This window comes from Diplotaxodon limnothrissa, linkage group LG15 (genome assembly GCF_057381915.1).
Source record: "Diplotaxodon limnothrissa isolate DT_005_m linkage group LG15, D_limnothrissa_male_GT1.1, whole genome shotgun sequence".
NCBI lineage: Eukaryota > Metazoa > Chordata > Actinopteri > Cichliformes > Cichlidae > Diplotaxodon > Diplotaxodon limnothrissa.
This window is the reverse complement of record NC_140610.1, coordinates 16,749,814-16,768,822: the sequence shown is the minus strand read 5'-3', so window position 1 is coordinate 16,768,822 and position 19,009 is coordinate 16,749,814. Positions and strand designations below refer to the sequence as shown.

The window sequence follows — 19,009 nt, the reverse complement described above, 5'->3', positions numbered from 1 at the left end:
GATGTCATGCTTGGAGAAAACTCTCCTGAGTTTCTCTGATACACCGGCTACATAGGGGATGACAATGTTGTTGCGTCTGTCCTTCTTATCCTCCCTCGCTGGTGTCTGGTCTTCTTTTCTGTGCCTCTTTGCTGACTTTAAGAACGCCCATTTAGGATAGCCGCACGTTTTGAGTGCTTCCTTTACATGTGTGTGTTCCTTCTTTTTTCCTTCAGGCTTAGAGGGAACATGTTCTGCCCGGTGGTGTAGGGTTCTAATTACTCCAAGTTTGTGTTCCAAAGAGTGATGGGAGTCAAAGAGGAGGTACTGGTCCGTGTGTGTGGGCTTCCGGTAAACTTCGATGTTTACAGCCTGATCATTTTATAAATGTAAGATGTGCTGATTTATGGCTGTATTGTGTTAAAATTGAATAAAACCACTGCTGGAAAGATGAAAAAAAGCTGTTATCACTGTCAGCAAATTCAGATTATAGAGTATAGTGACTGTTTGAAGGGCAGCTAGGGGTTTTCAGGTGAAACCTTATTGATTTCACATTTCCATTCTGTTTCAATCTTTTAAAATTCACACACACCAAGAAGACAACCCGGAGCCTGTCTCGACTTTTTTGGTCTGTCTTCAATAAAACAAACAACGGGCAGGCAGTGAAGAACAGAGCTGTCCTGCCTTTACAGGCAGATATATAATAGTAAGAAAATCACAAAGCTGTCAGTCCAGCAGTAGCCAGAGAGACACAAGAAAAGACCCAGAGATGAGTGTACACCGTACATCGTTCTGTGAGGAAACAAGTCTCTGAGCCATGCTGGCACCTCTGCGAGGTTGGTGTTTCATACAGTGGTGTTTGAGTGAAATGCGAATGTGCACACGGTGATGAAGTCAACACGCTCATCTTTAAAGGGTATCATGTTTAGCGTGTTAGTACGATAAAAATGGCTAATCAACAGTAAACGTAAAGCTTGGCTGAATGAGCCTCATTAGTTTATAATAAAATAACTACACGGTAAAAGTGCCAGAATCAACATTTGTATGAGTTTGAATGCAAGTAAAGGCCATTTACTGTGTCTTCACCTGGTCTTTCTCCCAGCTTTCCTGTCTTCTCTCCAATATATCCCAATAATAAAGACTAAAACCTCCTAAAGGTATATTTAAAAAATATATAGAAAAGTAAAGTTTATTTCTTATACACAGTATTTTAAACTAATTTTTAGAATTTGTAAGACTAGAATTTCCAATATGAGCATCACATAGAAGCACAACTCTATTAAACACTTCAACGTATTATTTATATCAGGTAGCAGAGGGATGATGGTGGAACAGACCTAAAGCAAAACGCTAATGCTCGGTTTATGCTAGCAGTTGCTGCTCTTGCAAAATGTGATGTGTGCCAAACGATGTTGATGTGTCTTTGGTGTTGTTTTGGCTTTTTTGTGGACTTTTAAATTTTGAGACCCTAGTGCACGTGAATTCATGATTGTGCCAATCTTTACCATTTTAATTATATATCAAGTCCCAGAATTTACAGAGCGAGATGCTGCAACAGTTTGAAAAGATGAGATGTTTCAGAAAAAGAAGAAAAACTATGATTTCTTTGCTGTGTCTTTCAACTTTTTCTACACCTTTACCAGTGCTGATGCTGAAGTTTCTTTCTGAGGAGAGGAGGAGGAGAAGACTGCAATGCATCCTCAAAGACAAGTACTAACACTGACTCTGGGGACTTCAGGCAATATGACGGTAAACTAGGCAAGAAGACAGATGGGGAAAAAAAACCCTCTTAATTGTTTCAAAGTTCAAAAAGTAATATAAATCCCAAAAATCAGGAATTCAAAATGAGAACAGAAAGCATAAAAAAATCAGCGAAAGAAAAAGGTGGATGCAAAGCACAGGTGGCAACAATAAGGCAGGTGAGACTGTTAGACAGGAGGGAAAACACAGATGACCCAGTCAGAAAATTGGTTCAAAAATAAAGCAGGACATCAAAAGTAGTACGATGGCATCTCTTACAAACAGAGAAGACAAAGCAGACACTGCGGACCAGAGGAAATGCAAGAAAAGATCACAAAAGCAAAGAGGAATCTAAAGCTCAAAACCTTGAAAACAAGAACCTGGGACCCTGAAGATGGCATTTTCTGAAGATGGCAGGGAGCGGTTTGACTATGGGTGCGTACTGAGTTGTGGAGTAGAGATTTGACTTTGCATCCCATCTATTAACTTTACCCAGACCTTTACCATAATAGACTTTACCCAAATGCACATGTGTATATATATATATATATATATACACATATATATATATTCCCATGTGGAATATGGTTTTGAAGAATTGTCGAGTAGATGTTCCTGTCTGCTGAGCTAAAAGGCACATGGGCCTCTTGTGCAATCCATCATACAACAGATACTAGATGGAACATTTGGTCCTAAAATTGCACTGAGCTACCATTGAGCTCCAGTGAGTGCTGTGACAGGTTAGATTGCTTAAAATTGCCGGCACAGGAACAATGTACCTGCATGGAGATCGAAAGGGGTCATGGAGTGCTTCAAAATAAAAAATCTATTTATGCTTGCTGTCCATTTCCAGCATAGTGTATTTTCCTTTGTAGACTAACTTTCAGTCTAGCAGTGTACTATTACACAACGATGACTACATGCCATGTTTTGTATGCTATCTTTTGTCACCTGAAATGCATCACCGTTACTTCGGTTGATGTGAGGGATAAAAAATAAATAAATAAATAACTAAAAACAATGACTGGAGAGAAGCATCTTAAAATCCACAGCACATCAGAGTGTATAGTACACTGTGAAATATGAGCTTTGGCACAAATCCTTATGAAAAAGTATCCACTTTTAATATCACATATCTGTCATGGTGTGTGTTGCAATGCACAAAAGATCTGTTTATCTATAAATACAGCTTAGAGTCAGTAAACATTAGAATGCAGCTGCATATAGAGTTGTGTCCATGCGAAATCGCAGAGAGTACGCATATGCGATAATGATTTCCACCCATGCTGTATACAAACACCGCAAATGCAAGAGCTTTTTGCATCAGTGTATACCGCAAAAATATGGCATGACAGAACTGTGTTCAAGCGAATAACTGCAATGAACAACCTGCAACCTGCAATTTCAGTGAGCGCAGTAGTGAGAATACACGGCCATCTACGTATAATGGCAGGGTACAAACACTTTGCAACATTAGCAAGTTGAGATTTGAATCTAAAAGTGATATTTGGTGACAGATACACAGGTTTACATACAGGACAATAGGCTAGCTAGCCACAGTTTACAGTTACGACAGTAAGAAGAAACATGTAATTACCAGCACAGCAACACTCGGCACTACATCTATTTTCTCTGCAGAAACCAGGGGATGCCTATGTGAATATTCCCGTCTCACGCAGGCTGAAACTTGGGAAAGGAGATTCTTCACACCTTTCATGTGGGAGATGTGGCACTAAGAGAGACAAAACACACAGAGAGGATGCACACCTGTTCCCTGCTCATACATTTCCAACCACGCCACATATTTTTATTTTTATTTTTTACTTCAGTTGTGTACCAAATCACATCTATTTTGTCTTTTTGACAGGTCTGTCATGATGTTATCCAGCCTCACTCTGACATACTGTCACCAACTCTTGGCTGTTGGTGAAGTGTGGGTAAATGATATGTTTTCAAGTCAAACTGTGGCACACAGAAACCGGAAACACTAGCATACAGTTGCATATAAGTAAAATTTGATAAATACACTTTTTCTTTTAGTGGTGGTGCACTTTTGTGGAGTGAAGTAGGAGATGTAAAAGGTCATCAAGGATGTTGCAGTAATTTTCTTTGACAAAAAGGTTCTCAGCTCAAAAAAAAAAAAAAAGAGTTCACTTTCGGTCATAGTCCACCAACTGTCCACAAGGCCTCCTTTAAATCAAATGGAAGCAGCTCCTGGCTGTACATCTTGATGACTTTGCACATTCAAGTCTTTACCGCTCTGGTTTCTGTCTTTGGAGGATGGTTTTTGTACTGCAGAACTCTAATTTGGTTAATCTTTCTGCACTGTAAATGTCTTTCAATATAACACGAGCACTTTGATATATATTGTGCTTCTTTGCTCCTTCATTTTTACTCTCCTCTTATTCTGTTTATTTTCCTTTATTTGGATGGTTTTCTTTGGAGGTGGAAGCAGTTTGAAGAGACCTGTGTTGGACAGGCGTCCTGTTTTGTGCAGGGAATTATGCATATTTTTGTATCAGGGCTGTTTATTTTGAGATTTATCATTGTTTTTATGACCATAACATGTTTGTTTGTTTTTAAACAACACAAAGGTTCATTTGTTTTTTTTGTGGTTTTTTTTCTTTTTCTTTTTTAGTATTTTAGCAATTTAATGCAAAAAAGTACTTACTTAGAGAAGGCTGTAATGAAACAATGACTTTTGATAATGACAAATAACTTAGCAGTAAGGAATTAAATATATTGCAAGACATTGCGCTCTCTTTTTCTCTCCACTCCTTCAGTTCTTTTCTTCACTTGTAGTCAGATCAGTTCTAGTTAAAATGAAAATAAAAGCAACAGCTAGATTACATAAAAGTATTTAAATAAGGCAGTGGGAAACATGCTTGACATTGTTATGACTCTGTGTGTGTTGGTACTGGCGTTACTCATGTTGTGCAGACCTAATCTGTTTGCGCAGTCCAATTGAGAGGACCCGACTCATCTGTTGGGACAAAAAGAAGGCTGAAGACTCGGTTTAAGGTTAGAGACCTTAGTTTTAGGATTAGGGCACGACTCCGGGAAAATTAATGCACCGTCCCCTCTCTCTCTCTCTCTCTCTCTCTCTCTCTCTCTCTCTCTCTCTCTCTGTGTGTGTGTGTGTGTGTGTGTGTGTGTGTGTGTGTGTGTGTGTGTGTGTGTGTGTGTGAGCGAGAGAGAGAGAGAGAGAGAGAGAGAGAGAGAGAGAGAAAGAGAGCGAGCCAGAGAGTTTGCCAGAAAGAACATAAAAGGTCAAGTAGATGATAAATCAAGTTAATTTTCTTTCTTTTTTAATCTAAAATTTAATCGTAGCTTAATGGCATGGGGGTCATAAACATGTCACCAATACTGCAGAGTTATAACATAATACTATAAAGTAAAAAAAAAAAAACTCAATCTGCATATGCTAATTACTTATAAAATAATAGAAAATAATAGAAAACCAGGGTGCTGTTGTTACATCGTTTCTATTAATTCCTTATTTTTTATTTTTCAATAAACTCCCGATTTGTGACGTCACACATTTTCTCTGCTGAGCTCGCCCTCCCTGCCTCTCTCTCTCTCTCTCCCTCGCGCTCCCTCACTGCACTCCGCGTGAAACAAAGTGTGGAGTCCGCGAGAGCCCGTAGGAAGCGAAAAGAGAGAAAACGGGGAGAGAGAGAAAAAAGAGAATGGGGCCGCTGAATTCATCACAAGAGGAGGAATAATAACCCGCTGAAGAAATAGATAAAGAAGACTGGAGACGGAGAAAAAAGAAAAAAAAACTTTCAGGGGGGGAGAAACTGTTACAGACTCTCGCACGCACTGCCACGGCTTTAAACATGGATACACTCTTCTCTGTATTCCTGGGACTCCTGCTTCTCTGTTCGATAGTTGGTAACGTCTCTGGCCAAATACCGACAGGTAAGAGGAAAAAGAAGAAGAAAAACACGACAGTTTGAAGTGGTTTGTGTTGTGTCGTGTGTTAGAAGAAAAAGTTTAGGCGACAATTTCTTTTTCCTCGTTGGTTTAAGCTCATAAATTCCAGACAGGTGTGTTTAGGTGTGCGAGAAAAGTTAGCCTCGGTGTTGAAAATCCACCGTATCGCCTGTTTTATCACATATGTGGGCTTTTTAAATGTCGGCGGACGTGGAAATGGTAATTTTCATGAGGTGGAGATGCCTTTTTGACATTGTTAAAATGTGAAATGCTCACTTCGTCGCACGCAAGTCGCCTGTGTGCGACGCTTTGAATGCAGCCCATTTAAAGCCTTGTTTGCGCTCTCTTATATGAACAAGTAATCTCACTCATAACCTGGATCGCCAACTCTTATCTTAAATGCCTAAAACTTAAGTTGCTGCATTTCTGCTTGGCTCTTCGCATCGCAGGTCTTCAGACCCGAGAGTTACTATGCCTCTGATTTACGAATAAAAGGAAGCATTGCATACATTTGCAGTTATGAGCAAGTAGGATTAAAGTGGAAAGATTTCACATTTTTTGCGCTGAGCATCGTTTATTCCTGTAGATTTCAAGCAGAGCCGAGCTTGGCCGTGAAGCAGTGCAGTCTCGCAGCGCATGAATGGAGAAAAAAAGTTCCTGTGTGCCCGGACATCACTGTATAATAATATTTATGTAGCAAGACAGCGTTGATTTGTACAACCTTTATTAAAAGCCTGGTGCACTTTGCTGTTTTTCCATCTCGTGACACGCTAATGTGTCACCTTAATTGCATGATGGATTGGTTTGTTTTGATCTTTATCGTTCTTAAATGCTTGCGAGCTTTTTATTTAATATCACCCTGCGCTCTGTGATGTGTTAAAAGTACTTTCTAAAGGAGCGTTGCTCTTTTGTTCCAGCCAGCGGACAGTTGGGTTTGCGAGCGCCACGAGCTGCTGGCGCTTTGCAAACCAAATGAGCCGCTTCATCTCCAACTTTATTCTCGCTGCATGCAATCAAACCTAATGGTTGGGAATACAGTCTGCACGTCGATCGCATGTTGATAAAGAGGGGTATTGCTTTTTGGCATTGCGTGAGTGAAGAGATCAGACTGAGATACTTTTTCGGTAACTGGTTTCTGGTTACCACATTCATCAAGTTACGCGTGATTTTTGCGAATTGCCCGAAACTTCCCATCAAAACGGTCACGCGCAGAGTGCGATACTTTAAACCTCGTTTTGCGGGGGATGCGTTGGAAGACCACCCCTCTGCTTGACTTCGGGACTTGAGTTTAAACAGTAACCCGCAGCGCAGTGAGCCTTTGAAGCTCTTTTGTCCGTCTCGCCTGCAGAAACACGTATGCACAGGAAAAACGCTGCAACAGTGCTGCTCGCCACGTTTGGGACGATGCTTTTGCAAGTCGCCTAAATGAACTCGCGGAAGTTATCCGCTGTTACAAAACAAACAAACGACTCCTCGAGCTCCGAGAAACCAAACTCCTTACGTTCTCATTGTAATCGCTCGATCTCGTACCTGTTTGCGTTTTATTTCCGCATTCAGCCGTTGCTCCACTCTCATCTCCGACGCGCAGAGAGGCAGGAGAGGCTCACACAGCTGTTTGAAAGCTGACCTCCAAAATCACAACCATACATTAAAGTTACAGCAAAGAACACATCACGCGCCACACATAAAATCACAATTTTACGCTCCAGTGTTCACAATAGCCCTGTTAATGATTTGCATTAATATTACACATTAATTCCAGCTTCATCTGGGGAGGTTTTATTGCCTCCACCCCTCCTCTTTCCCACCCTATACCCGCCCCCCCCCCATACCCCCCCATTGTCATTTGGTCCTCTGGGTAACAAATGTGTGGAATTTCTCTGAGGCCTCTTTGGGAATTTAAGTGCTGTTAATTTGCAAGTAAATACTAGTGACTGGATGCCGCTTCACAGAGACGTGGGCTATCATTAGCGTGGAAAAGGGGATCGGAAGGAGAACTTTGGCTTTGTTGTAGAAAAAGAGCCACATATTTAGTGATAAAAGCATGCAAATGTGAGAATAATTGTAGCAAATCAGTACAGGGAAAATTAACAGGCACACTTTTTACTAAACATTCATATGTCTCCATGTATTTTCTGTACCAGCTAACCATACAAAAAATTTAGGTAACATTTAAGTTAACACCGTTCAGCTTGTGTAAACTTATCACTGGCAGCATTTTTATGCACCGGTTTAATAAAATCTCCAGCCAGTGATGCAGATAAGGTTTGCAGGCTGATAACTAATACAGCCATTATGACTTGGCACTGAGAAAAAGCAATAATTATAAGACCAAAAGTTAGTAATGAAGGAAATGTGTGTTTGGGTGCTACACTCATATCACTGACAAGGACAAGAAATATTTGTGGCAAGTTTTTAAAACCATCCATTAAGCACTAAAGAAGTCATTTTCAGTCCGCGCTGAGATGCATTCTCACTAAATTTGTCTCCTTTCAGTTTTTTAATCTATTCTAGTTTCCCAATTAGAAAGTCAAACTGCAAGTTAAAGCATTTCTCTAAATCTGCCTGTCTCTTGCCTCTTCTTATCATTTTTTATACACAGTTTTGTTTTGGCTAATCACTTACAAAGTCAGTGTAATAAATCTGAACAAGCTGTCTTTACAAAGTCAGTAACCGAGTTTATGTTAATTTTACAACTTTCTAAATCTGTCTCCTCTCTGATCGAGTTGTGACACAGATTTTAGGCGTCTTTAATCTTAATGAAGTGAAATAATTGTTTTCCATCACTGTCTCCAGACGAATTAAAAGGCTGCCAGTGCCACTGAACACAGCATCTGAGCTGGTTTAATTAGAATTGTAAATTATTTTAGTATTTCGAACATTAGAACCAAGTTAGTTTAATTATAATTACTTTTCCGCCCCATTTAGGAGATGAAATAAAATTGTGTGTTTTAATAGAGAAAGGCGAAAGAAATGGAAGGACAGTGAGAAAGAGAAGAGGAGGGGGACAAATAAGAAACCATTGGTTTTTGGCCGTGGGCATCTCCTCCACTCAAGAGACTGTGAAAACGGCAGAAGGGAGTGTGTGTGTGTGTGTATGCGTGTGAATCACTGTGTGTGTCTGTCATGTCTCGTGTATGTGTGTGGTGCAAACGTGTGTGTCAATTCATGTGTTTTGCTGTCGCGTACAGAGAAGGAGGGAGGCCGATGCTTTTAAGCCCTCCGGAGTACAGTGGTACAAAAGACGAGCATCTGAAATGTTTGCTTCTCATTTCGATTCATGTGAAAATGCCTCCTCATTCTACTCATGCCATGTAAAATGGCGCCAAATCAAAGGCTTTTTTATTTATTTCTCGTTAAAAGTAATGCCTCAGTCTGCAGTCCTTCAGATCCATCTTAATGTCTTCTCCACAAATGAAACGTCCCTTTGCTTAGAGCCAATCTGTTTCTACGGATTTCAATTTAGTGATAGATTTTACAAAATCCATTGTTTTGAAAGTGGCTGGCTCATTTCTTCAGCTGTTTGGGGAGGAAGTCTGTAAAATGTAATTAATCTGCTGAGAGAATTCATTAGCTAATCCCTCATTAGACTGTGTGCGTGTGTGTGTGTGTGTGCGTGAGCATAAATGAGTTTGAGGGTTAAGTGTGTACAGTGGGTGAAAGTTTTGGGCACTTTTGCAAAATAAAATATAAAGAAATTCTTGTTTACATGAGTTTATGCAGACGTATTCAAGAGGATGTGACAGCGTGCAAAATAAACAGAGCGCTATTTGCACTGATAAATCGTGGCAGGTTTCTTTACTTTGAAATGACTCTCACTGAAGCTCCCTTTCTGCTTTGGAAAGGTACGTTGTTTTGATGTAAAAATTTGTTCTTCGTCAAGAACTGAAGTTTCACAAAATGCTGTACTTTACCTAAAACAAGTTGAAAATGTAACTGTACAGTTTAACAGTTTAACACAACTATTATTACACAGGCAGAATCAAAATATATGAACAAAGTTGTTTTTTCCTTTTTTAATGCTCTGTATGTGGAAGTGCGGGAAATGTTTGTGTGTTTTGCACACTGACTGACTCATTGCTTCCCAAAAGAGGATGGCATTTGATTTCTTGTTTTGTTTTGTTTTTTTTAATGAGTATATTTTTCTTCTCTGATCCACTGTGACCAAAGGGGTATATAAACAGAGAGAGACTAGCAGCAAAGCAGCAACCGGAGACCATAAAATGCCAAAGAAATTCTGCAGCTTGTAGTGATGATGCCATAATTTCAAAGTGAAATAACTGCAAAGAGGGTGGATACTGAGTTAGACTTTGCTCAACTTAAAACACAAAGAAGTGACTTTAAAAGGAAAGTTTGTATTTTTTGAAAATACAAACTTTTGACTGCAGTCATGGGCTATATCAGTTGTTATCTGTGGTGTTCATAATGCAATAATAAGCAGATGAAAATAGAGACTGGTTACTGATTAGTGTCACTAACTTTCTACACTTCTTATCCATTTTTAGAACTTCATAACGCAAAACCTCCACAACTATGTCTGTTTAAGATGACAAATATAATCCCACACAATAATTTGTGACATAAACAGTTTGTATTGGCAAAAACTGTATATTTACATTGTATTGTATTGTATGACATGCTGGTCAGGTAGCATATCCTTGGATATGTTGCCAGTCTACTTTCCATTAACAGCTACTCAGCTGCTCAAGTTGATTTGACTTGACTCTGTTTCCGTCGTTTTCCATTACATTTGAGTAGCACCTCAATGAGGGAGGTGTTTTTATAGCAACGTGAACCAAAAGTTCAGGACATTGAGACGATGGTACTCCTGCTGCTAAACCGATGGTAAATGTCTGCACTTTGTCATTCAACCACGGCGGTGGTTTATAGCGATTTCCCTTGTTGCTGGGTCTCAAAAATGGCAGGTTTCTTGTAAAGGACTCCGCCTCGTGAGTCATCCAGCCACTCCGTGGCCAATCAGTGGCATGCAGTCTGTTGACGTCACTTTTTTGGCTTGATGTTTTTGGCATCAGGTACTACCACATAAAGGAAAACTCTGAAAACCGAGTTAAGTTGAGCTGAGCTGAGTAGGTACTACTGAAAAAGAGACTATAGAAAAGACAACCATTCATGATCACATTCACGCCACGGCCAATTTAGAATTGCCAATTCACCTAACACACGTGTTTTGGGGCTGTTGGAGTAAACTGGAGTACTCAGAGAAAACCTACAGTAGATTAAATAATGTCATAAAGAGGATTGAGTCTTAAATACTGGGTCGTGATGGGTTTAAATCACCAATCAAGCAAAGAAAGCGAACCAAGAAAGTGATAGCGCTCCACTGGAAACCAAGACAGGCAGCACATTCAACACACATCCCAAATCCCTGAAACATCACATCCCTGATGAATGATGATGCTAGTCCTGTATCATCAATCTCTGCTCTGCCCTGTTTGGCTCTGGTCACAGCTGTTGGTACAAGGGGGCCTTGAAAAATGCTGCTGCCTGACACACACACACACACACACACACACACACACACACACACACACACACACACACACACACATTCACTCACCCTTATACACATGGCTGGCTAATGACAGATTAAGTAATCAACACTCACAGCTGATTAATTACATTACAGTGCATGCACAAGCACACACCCTTTGCCTCACACTCACACAGCCAGATGAGCAGCCTCAGCACCAGTTGTGCATTTTAGTGTGTAGTGATAATGATATATGCAACAGAGATATGACTTGTGTGTGCATGTGCATAAAGGAGTGAGAGATTGGTGCAAGTGGTAGCAGGTGAAGACAGTCTTGACTTTTGGAGTTCATGGGGATTAGTTGAATAAGAGGGTGAAGGCAGAGGTTGGGTGTGTTTTGGATAAAGTTTAAAGTTTGTGTGAACTTGTGTTAGTTCAGACTTGTTCTTTCCTTTGCATTTTTTAAACAGATTGCATTCAACTGTGTTATTAAGGTTACAAATCATTGTTGGAGTGTAGCTGCTTATATATGATTCCTGAAAGCATTGATTTTGTTGCTGCTGCTGTTGAACAGGGTGGATGCAAAGCTGAAGAAAGTCATGGGGCAATATTGGATTACTTCATTCTTGCTTTTCTTGAATATATATATTTTGTTTAGTTAGATAAAAGCAGAAGTTTATCCAGAATAGACCAGAAAAACGCGTAAAGTGAGAAAATTGCTGTCAGAACAACATGTAATGAAAATCTCTTTTGTGTTTGTGAACCCGTGCATGCTTTCCAACCTAATTCTGTGCTGTTATTCTCTGCTTTGCTTCTATTGGATCCAGCTCACATGGGGCGCGCTGAGAAGGGTGAGTTACGAGTCGCCAGCCGAGCTTCATCTTTCATGGTTTTAATGTTGTCGTAACTCCCCCATAGCTCCACCTTAACGCAGGGTTCCCTTTTCATTGTGTAGACATTAGTTGTAGTGATGTTGCTTTGTTTTGTCATCCATTGTCATCCCATCTTTTAGCTACATTACTAATCATCCCATTTACTAATCATGGGCTAAGTGCTTGTCAATTATTTTAGCGTATTTAATCAAACTCACCTTGACATGGCAGTAGAGCTTTCTTTGGGTTTTTATTTTCCTGACCTTGATAAGCCAGCATTAAAGTACTGTAGTAGTATTTGGACCTTCCTCAGTATGAACATGTTTGAAGAACTCTGAACCATTTGATTCAATGTCAGATAGTTTCAATGTTTCATAAACCTTCAGCTCATGTCTAGTGTTATTTTGCTTGTTAAAAGATTTCTACAGTGACAATCCTGAATCGATTAAATATTTGAAGCACTCTTGTACTGGTATGCTGTCACCCGTCTTTGTGACTCTGCCAACCTGGTTGTCAGTTAATCTATGTGCCATTTGTCTCTGTGTCTCTCTTCCTGTGCTTGTCTGTCTGTGTAGCTAGACAGCTGTCGGGAGGTTTGAAGTTTCCAGGTGCTATTTGTTTAGTTGAGCCTGCTTTTTAATAAAAGAGCTCTGAGTAACTTTGTTCCTTCAGTAGCTAAACACACCCTTCTCTTCTCTTCTCTTCTCTTCTCTTCTCTTCTCTTCTCTTCTCTTCTTAATAAGGGAGTTGTCCTTTGGTTGTGAAGGTTACAAGTTTGTAAGATATGCTACACACTCTTCACACTGCAGATAGATAGATAGATCATTTTGTAGAGTGCCACTTTAATCAATCCCTGAAAACTAACGTAGGAATGCTATGTTCCAATGCAGACGTTATTCAGTATAAAAATAATAGAGACCAATCGGATGCCCAGTGGGGTAGAAATACTGTCAAATCATATTAAGGAGTACAAGTTTTTTTAAATGGTTTTGGCAGATTCGACATCTACTCTGGCAGAATTTTGTAGATTTCACTGAACTTAGGCCCCAAGTGAAGAATATTTGTTATAACGGATTAGTAAACTGCTGGTTTATTGGAGGTGAGGTAATGGTTGTGTTGTCATAATAGTGTTAGCATTTAACATTTACGATATACTGTTTAATACTTGAATGTTGCTGAAATGGGAGCTTTACTGACCTCTCCTCTCAGGTGTCAGATGCTTTGCCAAGTTTTGATGTGCTGCTGTTCAGGTGTGCCTGTATGTTGCTGTGTGAGGTGAAGATAACATTGTTGGTATCGATACTTTTGCAAACAAGTGTCTAATCAATCGTAATTTTAGTATCAGACCCTTTTCAGGTTCCTCACTCGATTGTGCAAACATTATATAAATACAATTTTTGGCACAAATAACAGAGAGTCTTGATTGTGAGACATGATGCTTTGTATTTGTTTTCACTTTTCAGGAATGTATTTATCCTCTAGCAACAAAACTGATTACATTAGAAATTAAATGCTCTTTTCTAATGTAATCTTTATTGTTGCTCACTTTAAACTTCCTGGCAACATGAAGGCAAAGTCTGTAGGCCTTAGGCTCAGATCATAGTTGTGCTCTGTTATTATATTGTATTATATATTATATTATATTGTTAATGGTAGTAATAATTCAAAGTCAGAGTCCTTTGTAATGAAATGCATATAGTAACATATTCAAGCTTGTCATGGTTTGGTTTTTTGCTTTTCAGGGTCACTCCTGTATGAAGCACCTTTTCCCATTTCCCAAGAAGACTCATTTAAATTTTGGAGGTGGTTTTTGGCAAGGCAAGGGTCTTTAAAGAAAGGATTGTTCATTAACTAACTCTTAATTATAAGTATATAGGTGGCACTGAAGTACAGTTATAAGGTTACAAACTGATTATGGCATGTTTCACTTTGGGGTGGAAACTTTACAGCAAATCTCCACTGTTCCTCTTGTCACAGTGACCAGTTCCCGCCTTTCATGTTCAGTAAATGTTTAATGATCCAGTCAACCCACTGAGTCTGGGATTTCCCGATGACTCTCGGTTAAAGTGTAACCCATGGTCTTAATCTGGCACATTTTAAGTTCTCAACCTCTCTTACTTCTTAGTGTTAGTTTATACAACAGTTAGTTATCTTCCCTAAAAAATGTAAAGTAGTTTTGTTATCTTTTATGCTTTATAAGAAAAACTTAAGCTATGTAAACAAAGTATATTTAATGAGACAGACTTTGCTTAAGGCCGCAGTTAACCTGTACTTTGAGTAGATGTGACAGCCCAACTTTGTGTGTGTTATGCATGAATATGCCAACCTTCAGGTGGATGGGATAGCCAAAGGGCTCCTGTGTGTATGTGCCTGTGTAGCTCTGGGGCCTGGCAGAAGTGGTTTCTATTATTCCAGTTATGAAGACATCTGTCATGAATGCACACACAGGAACACACAAATGCACACAAAAGTAGTCATAAGCCGTCAATGTGCAATATTCCATGAAAGGCTTATTGCTTATCTGTGTGTATTATCTCTAGGTAAAATCCTACGGGATACTCTGCTACAATCATTTTAACAATATGTCCTAAAATTATAGAGACATGTTTTCACTGTCCTCAAATTCATTTCCAATAATTCTCCTCCCTTCTGTAAGCTGATTTCAAATCAGAAGTTGGAGAAGGCTTTTGAGATATTTAAACCTTCCCTTACATGTTTGTGTGTGAATCAATGGCTTACAGATAGACGACCAGTCCATTAAGATTATCATCTCCATCCCTGACCATGTATCTTCACATCCCCACACTGCCGCTCCTCTGTGTGAACAGAGATTCCCGAGCTATCTTTTCCCTCCAAATAGTGGTACACAATGTTTTTTTTCCCCTGTCAAATCTGTCTGTCTGCCACTCTAATCTGATGTTTAGTCTGTCTGTCTGCCTGCCAGCCTGTGTGTGTCTCTCCTTACTGCAGATGACTGTAGACACATGGTCAGCGTGACAGTGACTGCGTATACACATCATACAGTCAATCATGCTAACAGACAGACTGTGTGTGGGAGTCTGAAGAGAGACATTTAAATGTTGAACATCTGTCTGTCTGTCAGTTTTCTAGCTGGGTCGTGTTAGCCTTGTTTTTCAAAATATCGCCTGTGATAAAGTGATATGCTAATATTTACTCTTTACATATTTTACATACACCCGTTATCATTACTCTTTAAAGGAAATTATTCTAAAACTACTGTATAAAACTTCATTTGTATAAGGAAAATCAAACTCTGCAATTAAGTGGGCGATAAGTAGGTGTCTCCCAACCCTTTAATGTCTGCAGTCATAATGCTTTCGCTATCTTGTTTAGAAAGATATTCTGCAGAAATCTGAGCCCAAGGGCAGACAAATTAAGTTAAATAGAAATGATGAAACATTTAATTACCGGTAAGCAATGAATAAATATCAAATGAAATGACAGAAAAATTGATTACGTTGTGGTTGTTTAAGCTTTTTAACAAGCTAAAATGACCAATTTTTACCATCTTAAAAGTGAGGGTTTGCTGATTTCTTTGCTTTGTAAATTGAATGTCTTTGGATTTTGCGAATGTTAGTTGCACTGCAAAGATGTTGCCTAGTGATGGACATGTTTTTCCTAGCTTCTGACATGTAATACAGTAAATCTGTGGCTTTCATACCTTTTCACAACCCTGCTCTTCCATCAGACATGTCACATTTTGAAAGGACTTTTCATGAAGAGGGTGTATAAATATAGCAAGCGAAACCAATGTACTCATGGGTGCAGACTGGGTATCACTTGATGGATATCAGAATCAAAAAACCAATCAATACATTCCCATCTCTAAAGATTTGAATTTCGGAACCTTTGTATTGTAATATACTTTTATAGTTGCCAGATTGCTCATGTTTCTGCCACTTGTTGCTGTGGCAGTGAGCATTGTCAGCACTGACTCTAGTAAAGTGTAACCACACTTTCGAATGTTTAATTCTCTCCACCATTGACACTAATAGCAGTGCATCTGTGTATCTTCTGCACTGTTCTTCAGCATATCAAAGAGAAAGCTGACCCTGCCTAATGCAGCTTCTATTGCGAAGAGCAGAACTGAAATGTTGGAGCTTTTCTGTACTTTGGTCTTTCACAATTTAGCACCGGGTTCTGTTACAGTACCCATAAAATCAACCATAATGAAGGCACACTAAACTGTGCTCTTCACAAAAATCTTCTATGAGCAATTACAATTTAAATGCATACTTTTCAGGGATTAGAATCTGTAAACATAGCACTGTATTAGTGTCGTATATCAAAATTAAGCTATGCAGCAACTCCAACAGCTATAACTGAGAGGAGCCAGGGCTGCCTGCTGAGTTTCAACCTCCTAAAGGCCAACCTTTTGAGATTTATATGTATGCATTCATGAAACTAAACAATAGTTTTTCCACGGTTTCCATATATTGCAGGCTTAAAACATCCATTGAGACCGTTACTCCCCCAGGCATTTGTTAGTGTTTGAGCACAAGTGAGCAGCGCCGATTCATCTGTGGCAACCTCTGATCATGAGTTCTGCTGATTCGATTACAGAACTTTACCTCTCAGAACAAATAATGTGGCCTTTCGCTGGAAGAGATAAAAAAGAAAAGGTAGTGCAGTGAAATTCCCAACGGACAGCTTCAGAGCAACACAAAATGAAGAGCTCCAAAATAGGACATGCAAGGTTTTCATTGGGAAGATGCCCTGAAATTCTTATTTAAGCTGATGTTCCCTCACATACACATATACGCACTCCGCTGCGATGCGGATACTATGCAGACTCCACCGTGTCTGGTGAAGTCAGAACAAACTCAGTCAGTTTAGTCAAACAAGCTCTCTCGCCTGTTCTCACGGAGCATTTCCAAGTAAGCCTCTATCCGTAAACTCTATCCTAAAGCTTCATTTACCTCCCTACCCCCTTTGGAATTTATGGCCCACTAACCTAAACAGAGTAACACAACGTTTATCAAACCCTACCCCCTCTCTGCCCCCCCCCACCCCCCCGACACACATACACACACACTTTCTTTCCCTACCCCTGACTTCTAATCTAATGCCCCCTTCTTTACCCCCCTCTCTCCCATCTCTCCTCCTCCCTACTTTTCCAGTTCCCATGTTTCCCCCATAACAAGAGAAAGGGTGGGATTTCCAAATCCAGACCAAATGGTGTTGTATTACATGGGATAAAGTGTGTGGATTCTATTTAAGATGGAAATTTCAGTTGTTATGTAGTTATCCTTACTTAAACACTTGAACAATACTGGACTGATTGGAAAATAAAGGTAAAATGATATTTTTGGAGTCAGTTTAAAGCGAATTAAGTGATTTTCGCATCAAAAATGCTGTTTCAACATTTCACTTCACTTGTCAACCTTGTCTTAAAAACTCCACACATTGTTAAAATCACTTACACCTGTCAAGAAATAGTTAAAAAAGGCCCGTGTTTTGCATATTCATCTTTATATTGATTTTCCCGAACATTAAAGGCACAAGCATGTTTCATTTCTCACCATATAAAGCAGCAAAAACAAAGAAAAAATCCCCAGTCTAGGCTAAATGGGAGCTCATTTGTCTGATAGACAGCTAAGTTAAGATCATTTGTGCAATGAAAAAAGAATGAAATGGCAAATGCATTTTCTCTCCTCTCTCCTGTTCTACATAACATATACAGACTTGTAAATGTTTTCTTTTCAGCTTTTAGCTAAAAACCCCAAACAGCAACTTTGCACACTTTGTCAGTTTATATTGCCGATGTATAAGATGTATCTATGGTTTTATCTGATGGCTCAAAAGTTGAAGTACAGATTCTTCTTTACAGTGTTATGCTGCCACGAAACATTCTCAAGGTCTCTCTCTCGCTCTCCTTCTTTTTCTGTGTCTCACTATCTCTCTCACCCACTTTCTGGAATGCTTTTGTTAGTGTTTTCTCTCCTCTCTGTTTTCAGTTCAGCCAGATTTACTCTGACTCAAGCTCACACACACACACACACACACACACACACACACACACACACACACACACACACACACACACACACACACACACACACACACTCTAAATATAAGTCCTTGTAGAAGAAACTGTCCGTTTGTATTAAGTGGCTAGGTTAACTGTCACTATGTCTGTGTTGGGCCAAAGGTAAATAAAGTGTGTGTGTGTGTGTGTATAAAACTTGTGAGTGTGTGTGTGTGTGTGTGTGTGTGTGTGTGTGTGTGTGTGTGTGTGAGTTAAGCGAGCTGTCTTGTTGGAGTAACGGTTAGCAGATACAGAGCTACCTCCCCATGACATAAACTGTCTCTTACACTCAACCTCAGGGACGCAGACACACACACACATGCGCACATGCACACAATTGTATGTTAACACACAGCATTGCTTTGTCTTGTAGGGTTAGTTCCTCACTACAAAGTGAAGCTAAGTGCAGGTTTGATACAGAACTACAGCTGTCTGTGCACGATCATTTGTGTATGCTGATGTTTTGCGGTTTACATGGATTTGTTGAATAAAAAAACTCATGACTTTCTTTACGTTGTGTGCTTGGGATTCATCAGTTGGATACAGTACTTGACACCCTCGTTTATTTTTAACATGTTTTCCCTGAGATTCCATGTAGTCTTTGTGGATTTGTTTTCTTCCTGTTCAACTTCATTCAAGTTCATGCAAGGGACAAAGTCAACCAAATTAATCATTTTTGTGGAGCTGATTGAGTTTGTGCATATTTGATTGTTGGCCAAAAAAACACTCGTGTTGCTACTTTCTTTTTGCATACTTCTCTACAAAGTGTGACATACAAACTCTTGCTCAAAATGCAGTGATTATACAGTTGCAGTCATTTTTAAGCAGTTTCATTGGCTAGGAGGCTGATCTGAAACAAACAGACATTCTTTATGGAGAATCTGTGTAACTGGCTGAAATCTAATCAGCTGAAGCAGAAGAGGGTCAGTCCTTCTTTGTGGT

At 39.5% G+C, this 19,009-nt stretch overlaps 1 protein-coding gene across 1 annotated transcript in view; it reads left to right on the top strand.

Annotated features, from left to right (window-relative positions):
* The first annotated feature begins 5,339 nt into the window (after positions 1–5,339).
* ptprk (protein tyrosine phosphatase receptor type K) overlaps positions 5,340–19,009 on the top strand; it is a 106,726-nt gene continuing 93,056 nt past the window's right edge. The window contains exon 1 of the mRNA XM_085373090.1: positions 5,340–5,640. Within this exon, the coding sequence (XP_085229216.1) occupies positions 5,559–5,640 (82 nt within the window). The 5' untranslated portion in view covers positions 5,340–5,558. The remainder of the gene's footprint in view (positions 5,641–19,009) is intronic.